The 7,616-nt window shown below is 35.5% G+C and overlaps 2 protein-coding genes across 2 annotated transcripts; both read right to left on the bottom strand.

The window, feature by feature from the left end:
- Nucleotides 1–424: 424 nt before the first annotated feature.
- Nucleotides 425–852, bottom strand: LOC133848095 (uncharacterized). The gene has a single exon (XM_062283486.1). It carries the CDS (start codon nt 743–745, stop codon nt 620–622), a length of 126 nt encoding a protein of 41 aa, XP_062139470.1. The 5' UTR covers nt 746–852; the 3' UTR covers nt 425–619.
- A 988-nt stretch (nt 853–1,840) lies between these two features.
- On the bottom strand, nt 1,841–6,892 carry LOC133848026 (basic proline-rich protein). Its single transcript, XM_062283392.1, has 3 exons — nt 6,770–6,892; nt 2,280–2,497; nt 1,841–2,097 (listed from the first exon to the last, which is right to left on the bottom strand). The coding sequence occupies exons 2-3, from the start codon at nt 2,382–2,384 to the stop codon at nt 1,969–1,971; spliced, it is 234 nt and encodes a 77-aa protein (XP_062139376.1). The 5' UTR covers nt 2,385–2,497; nt 6,770–6,892; the 3' UTR covers nt 1,841–1,968.
- Nucleotides 6,893–7,616: the final 724 nt, after the last annotated feature.

The following is a 7,616-nucleotide window of genomic DNA, read 5'->3' as shown; positions in this document are numbered from 1 at the left end:
GCAAATAAAACTTTATCTTTTTGTGCAGGCAAATGGACAACTTCGAGGGGTGTGTCATATTTTACAGCTAGAGAACTTTAGCAAGTTCGAAAAATATGCAAAGAAGCGACATCATGCGGCAGGTTGGGGAATTGGCTGCGCCATTTCAAGCATTGGCTAGGGAATTACGTGTACTCGGCAGCTGCAGACTCGCGACTCAAGCGAGCAGTCGATGGGGGAAGAGGGAGGTGAAGGTATACGCCCCGTTGGCCGAAAGTTCACTTTCATTTCTTATAGAGTTCAGAATGAAAATGAAACACTTTCAAGCTGTCAACTTAGTGGATAAACTAAAGCTATAGTTCACATTTTCCATAATCGATTTCAACAGTTGCAAGATGGTAAAAGATTAGTTTCCCATTTCCACATCTCAATAAAAAAAATAAAATTACACTGTGTTAAACTATAATTCGACTGCAACCAAAATTGTTCCAAAATGTGATTGAGATTCAATTGAAAAGTTAAAGTTTTTCACCAGCCAGCATCTCACATTTTGGATCAATGTTTAAGGCCAGCATTAGTCCCGATCATTTTGACATCTTAAAATCCAATTGAGGCCATATTTCTGTAGTTCTTCTTCAGTTCAGTTGGAGCTGCTTTCATGGCCTTGAATTAGACTCTCCAAGATGTTCACACACACAAAGTAAATGTAGATGTACTTAAAGCAATGCATGCTGAATTTTAAGAATGTCAAAAAGTCATCAGACATGCTATAACAGTTATACGAACAAATTTTCGAGTGAAGATCTAAAATAACAAAACGAAACTCAAATGGAAAACACACAGCATTGTTTGTTATATAACTAACAGCTTGATGGATTACTGAAGGCCTTATTGACATACAGATTAAACTAATAAGAAAACTACAGTAACTATTCAAAACATACAAGAAATACCAAATCAAAAATACCAAAAAAAAAAAATGCTAAAATAAAACCCGCCAACAATTTGCAATTAAACCAAAACAGTGCGTAATTTTATTTAAAATATTATATACCAAATTAATTTACTGAAAAAATACAATAATATAATATATACTATTATTTATATACTAAAATAATGCTGAAATAAAACTCGCTAAATTTACAATAAGAGCAAATTAGTATGGTATTATTCTTGAAATATACCAAATCAATATACTGGAAAAAATACTGAAATGAAAAAAACGAACTAATTTAAAAGCGTAATTTAATAATAAAAGCGAAACTGTGTTTTAATATTTTTTAAATATGTAAGATCAATATACCGAAAAAATTCTAAAATACCAATAACAGTAACTATTTTGAATAAAATCATTGGCAATAAACAACGCTGAATTATTTTGAATATATACCAAATACTAAAATGTACCGACTGAGCTATAATAAAATATATCAAAACCTATATTTAGTTCATCAACATACTGCTTTATCTTAAACCAATTAAAACCTGACAGCAGTAGCTTTAAAATTTCTACATGATTATCTCCACACTGTTATAAATGATATATACTAGTATGTAGTTAAGTTATTATGAAATATACCAAAAATCAATTAATCCCAAAATCTTGTCATTTAATTGGGACAAATTGCTGTAGTAAGATTTGAACTCTTTTGATAGAATTTAATTGTGATTGATCGTCAATTAAAATGCTGGAATAAATCTGCAGTTGTTCTATAATTCCAGACTATAATATTATAAAAATATGCGAATCCAAACTTGTGTTGAGTACAAAAAAGAGTAGAGAAAATTACTTTTCACGTTTTCCCTACTTTCCATTCCCATTTTTGGGTAATTGAAATCATATTTATTTGATATTTTTTTTTGCAAAGTTATGTATATTTGTTTTAGTGGTTTCCAAATTCACTCTATTGATAGAAAAAAAAAAACGAAATCATTGATCCATGGTTGCGCCAGAAACTCTTTTGCTGGGGTCAGGTCAGAGCGATGCGGTTATCCCGATGATGCGGTGGTCGAAGGCGGTGGTCCACAGCGACCGCCAGGTGGACCGCCAGGTGGTGGAGTTCCGCTTGGTGGAGGTCCGCTGGGCGGTGGACCACAAGGACCCTGAGGTCTGGCACTCTGTGATGGATATCAAAAGGGGAAATATTAGGAGGAGACTTCAAAGCGATATTAGTTCAACTATGTTATCCTCATATTTGTGTTGAGGTTTGGTTTAATTTTGTTATACTGTGTTGTCAAGGCACTTTAAATAGGTTCTCTACTAAATAAAAAAAAAGGATATCAATGAAAAGAAGACAAACCACAATTGCAGTGCCGCAGAGCAGCACGAGGAGGAGTCCAAGGAAGTAGCTCAGGTTTAGACGCATCTTGACACTTGTATTTCCAGTTGACGAATGCCGATGCATGTCAGTTGGATCGAGGGCTTTTATTCGAGTTTGAGTTTGAGTTCGAGTTCGAGTTCGAATTGTGTTCGCGTTTGGTTGGCCTTGCGTGTCAAATTGCTATCATCAAATTGCTACTGCGGGGAGCGGGCAGAAGATAGTTGTTGTTCGGTGGAAATTAATTGCATAAATTGAGTTTTTATTTCTAGTGTGAAAATGTGTGTGTGTGTGTGCGAGTGTGTGAAGTGCGAATTGTGTGTTTTCAGTTTTCAGTTTTTAGTATTTTCAGCTATTTAGAATTTAGCATTCTGTGTATAATTATAGAAAGTACTATATACAATTATATCATTATTCATTATTTTGTTATGAGCTTCAACTACACTTTAATTGCATTATCTTTTTCAATTGTCGTGCGTTATCAGGCAGCTCTCGCACGTCAGGCTCGACTGACTAGTCCACTAAAGTGGAGCTGAGCAACACGTGAAGCTCATTTCATTTGCAATTGTCAATACAATTTATATGATATAATTGAATAATTATAATCAAAAAAGAAAGAATTAAACCGTAGTTGCTTTCGACTTTTTTTCTTTCTTTAGTTCTTGCTTTTTTTTCTAAAATAATCCCAATGATTTTAAGAGTTTTAATTATATGATAACTGGCATCTAAGAAATATTCTGGTTCTTACAATATATTGATTGATTGATTGATTGATTGATTGATATTTCTCAAATTTAAAATCTTTCGAGCTTAGCCTTATAAGCACAATACATCATTTGTTAATGGTGTCAAGCGTACTTTTATAGATTCATTATTTCAGTATATACAGTATTTTTGCCATCTGAATAGTTAGTTGCGATCAGACAAAAATTGCAGAAGTTACTTCAGAAATAATGTTATATTGTAAACAACGTCTGTTTTTGTCGAAATTTAATTGCTTTGGTTGAGAGTCTGTCATATTTTGAATGTAATAGTGTATCATTATACCATATATACACTTTAATTTACTTTAGTATTTTTATTGGTATATTAATTTAGCATATTTTAAGAATAATATTGCACTGTTATCATTCAATAACAATTTTCTCAGGGTTGATTCGCTATCTTTAGATATGGTATATTTGATACGAAGTAATTCATAAATATACCAAATATAGACATTTTGAGTATATCCATTTAGTATATTTTAGGAATAATACTGAACTGTTTTGTTTTTATTGTATAGCCATTTGATATTTTTTGGTATATTTTAAGAATAATACCGCACAGTTTTGTTATTATTGAATAACAATTTCTCAGAGTCGAGCCCATTCTATTGAAGGTTTCGTCCTTTTAGGTATGATATATTTTAAATAAAGTAATACATTAATATACCAAATAAGGAAATTTTCAGTATTTTGAGAATAATACCTCACCGTTTTGCATTTATTGAATAACCATTTGGTATTTTTCGGTATATAAATTTAGTATATTTTTAGAATAATACCGCACTGTTTTGTATTTGAGGAAAATACATAATTAGCTGATGTCTCACAGCCGATCATTAGGTTTGTGCAAATATAGTATTTTCTTAGTACATTTATTTGATGTATTTTAAGATTAGTTCCTTATTGTTTTTCTATATTTAAAAACGGATAGCGAGTATCTCACAGTCGAGCACACTGGCTTGTAGTTTTCATACTAGTTTTATATTTTGATTGAAAGTCTGCTTGATTTGTTATTAGTTCGGTACGTCAATTAATTTATTAAAAACTGGTTGCAATAGTTAATCAATGCTCTACAATTTAATTCGATAGCTTTGCCCGCTATTTGCTCGTATTCCAGTGTAAGAGAGAGGTGAATGGGCTTAAGAAAAAGAGAGAGAGAGAGATAGAGAGACAAGAAAAGAGATAGAAGTAGAGCAACAGCTGCTTTGACTTCAATCAGCACCCACAAGCTGGCGTATTTGCGGCCTCAGCTTCGGCGCTAGCAACAGCGCCATGCAGTTCATTAAACAATTATAATTATATGGCAACAGAAGTCGCCGCCAGCAGCTGCCAGCGAGGGAGGGAGCCAAGGAACTTGTGTCCTTTGTATTTTGGAGGCTAGGCTGGTCTGTGTTTGGTGCTTAGTGTTTGGGGTTTGGGTTTGGCTTTGGGTTTGGGGTTTTGCCTTGAAGGGGGGATGCCATGGCGTATGAGTAATAATATTAATAAGCCGCCTTATTTGGCCGCCGCACGTAGACAATGTAAGACAACACGGCGTATGCGTAATTTTCTTGTCGTTATTATTTTACGGCCCAGCGAGCGAGCGAGTCGAGAACTTTTTAGCCTTATCAACGGCACTTTGAAAGCCGGCGAAACTTTTCGGGACAACGTCTTGGATTTATGCGCTTGAATTTCACACCTTATTGCATTGCACCGGCATCGCGATGTTCTTTCTCGGTTCTTGTTCTTGTTATTGTTGTCGGCCTTAAAACAATTAGCGACGTGTTCGCTGCTTTTGCTTTGCTTCGCTTTGCTTAGCTGCTTTGGCAGCAATTTAATGCCAATGCCAAAGACGCTCGTTCGGAGCGAACTCGATGCGGCCAAGTTCTTTGTTCCCTGGTCCCTGTTCCCTGTTCCCTGTTCCCCCTTCGTGCATTGTTGTTGGCTTAATTGGTTGCGCTTGCTCAATGGCTTGTGTCCTGCAGACTCTGAGTGCGTGGAAGTGCATTTTGGCTCATATTCAGCACCAGCTCTTTCTCTCTCCTCTCTCCTCTCTCTCTCTCTCGCTCGCTCGCTCTCTCAGTTCAAATTCCAAACGCGCCGCGTTGTTGTTGGCCGTTAACTTGGCTTGGCTCCGCTCGGCTCGGCCTTAAGCCCGGTCAGGTGAGCTGGCTGGCTGGCTGACTGGCTGACTGCTTGTTGGCTTGTTGGCTTGTTTGTTGGCTTCTTGCTTGCCCATAAAACTAAAATAATAGCCGCATAACATTTTATCTACCGCAGTAATAAATATTCAGTTAATTATAGCAACCAGCAACAATAAGACAACCAGCAAGAGATAGAGAGAGAGAGAGAGAGAAGAATTGGGAGTGGGAGGAAGAACAGAGAGTGAGCGAGCGCATCATGTATGCAAATGTTATGGCAAAGAGTTGTAATAAAACACCGATGAAGTGCATAATACACAGAGCTTTGAACATCACTTGCTCTCAAGATGACAAGCCAAAAGTTAAAATCGGGGAGGAAAAAACAACAATCAAAAGAGAATGCCTAAAAAAACATCAAACAAGTGTTGAAAATGGCAAATAATGTTGTCCAGTCAAAATTATTGATAGTCGTGAAAAGAAATAAGTAAGAGAGCCAAAGAAAGCTAAGATAGCAGCTAGCTATTTCAAATAAATAAAAAAAGTGCGGTATTATTCACAAAATATACCAAATTTATATAGCGAAAATATACCAAAAGTTATAATTGGTATATCGAAATAGCATTACGTGCAGTACCCTATCAATGCAAAACAATGCGGTATTATTCTAGAAAATATACCAAATAAATATACCGAAAAAATGCTATTATATATACCATATTATGTGAGATACGCGCCACTTAATTTCAATTAAAGTAAAACAGTGCGGTATTAATCTAAAAATATACGAAACTTGTATATCGAAAATATACTAAAATATACCAAAATTTATAGTTAGTATATCGATATAGCATTACGTGAAGTACTCTTTAAATGCAAAAATGCGATGTTATTTAAAAAAAATACAATTTAATATACAACAAAAATACTAAAACATACCATAATTTCAATAAAAGCAAAACAATGCGGTATATAACAAATTCAAAGTTCTAATGTATATATATCATAATATTATGTGAGATACACGCCACTTACTTTCAATTAAAGCAAACCAGTGCGGTATTATTCTAAAAATATACCAAACCTATATATCGAAAAAATATACTCAAATATACCAAAATATACCAAAGGTTATATTTAGTACATCGATGTACTATTACGTTCAAAAAATATCGTAGAGTGCAAAGAACATTCGATTTTTGCGACCTTTACCTATTGGTAGCTTGTATAAAAACCAAATAACTAAATAGTTAAAAGGGAATTTATTCACTGCTCCACATCAGTGACATGATGTTTGACGAAATTGGTATTAGACCTAATAATGATTAAGAAAAAAACTATAAATGTATTGAAAACATGAAAATATGAACAATATAAAATAAACTTTAAAGAGGCAAAGATTCCTTTCGGATTTTAAGATGGTGTCTTTAGATACACATTTTCTTTATAAATATAAGATGAGCCTTTGAATTTTCTAATAAAAATTTGAAAGAACTATTGCATGTAATTGATGTATAAATGAATAAAGTACTGTGAAGAAGCTGCGAGAGGGAATTGCAAGTAAATTGAAAATAATTACGATACTCACCTGAGATGGATCACTTATTGAAATGCAAAAACTGAATGAGAACAACGACAATGATGAGCAAAATAGCGACTATCATCACAATATAGAAATAGACACACATTGTGTCGATTGATTTTCTTGAATATTATTGAAAGCTAAACACATGACAGCATGATTTGAAACTAGAGTCCCAACATCAACGAGGCACATTTCTATCTCCTCTACGAAAACAATGGACAATGCTTCGCAATGAGAGCAGCAATTGGTTGCCTCGCATTCCCTTCTTGGTGTTCCTTTCGTGTCTCCTGTCTCCCGTCTCCCGTTTCCCTCTCCCCTCTGCCATTCTCTGCCCGCTGAACGACCCTCTGTTGCGCATAACCGTTAAAATTTGTGAGCTTTTGTGTGGGGGACTCTTTTGAGTCGCTGCTTCACTTAGCTCCCCCTCTCTTCCATTCGTTGTTGAGCCACATAATGAAACTCGTCATCACAGTGTGTGTTGGTGTGTGGCATTGTTGTTCGCCCCCGCCTGTACTTAGCGGTTATAATAATTAAAATGAGCCAAAATAATTTCAGCCAAAAGCATCGATGAAAGGCTAAAATGCTCAATAAATGGCAGAAACGCGCTCGGTGACACTGCCAACAACAAGAGCAGGGAGCGAGGAGCGAGGAGCGAGAAGCGAGGGGGAACGCAACAGTAACTCAATGCTTGTTTGCTAGCACCAACTACCTCCCCTCCTCTTCCTAACAACTCTTCCCCCTAGGGGGCAATTAAAGCACACAAAAAACGCAAGCCAAGAAAAAGTTGGCCAAAACTTTTGCCATCGATGACTTGCCAGAAGTAGTGTCTGGGAAGGAGGCAGCGTGCTGT

The sequence above is a fragment of the Drosophila sulfurigaster genome, chromosome X, assembly GCF_023558435.1.
Source record: "Drosophila sulfurigaster albostrigata strain 15112-1811.04 chromosome X, ASM2355843v2, whole genome shotgun sequence".
Lineage (NCBI taxonomy): Eukaryota > Metazoa > Arthropoda > Insecta > Diptera > Drosophilidae > Drosophila > Drosophila sulfurigaster.
The sequence above is the reverse complement of the archived record's forward strand: the minus strand, read 5'-3'. Positions and strand labels throughout refer to the sequence as shown.

Bases quoted from the DNA above. Each gene is read 5' to 3' on its own strand.
- LOC133848026 (XM_062283392.1), bottom strand. From the start codon at position 2,384: ATGCATCGGCATTCGTCAACTGGAAATACAAGTGTCAAGATGCGTCTA. The intron at 2,098-2,279 runs GTTTGTCTTCTT...TATCCATCACAG, and splicing joins TCTGCGGCACTGCAATTGTG to AGTGCCAGACCTCAGGGTCC.
- LOC133848095 (XM_062283486.1), bottom strand. From the start codon at position 745: ATGTCTGATGACTTTTTGACATTCTTAAAATTCAGCATGCATTGCTTT.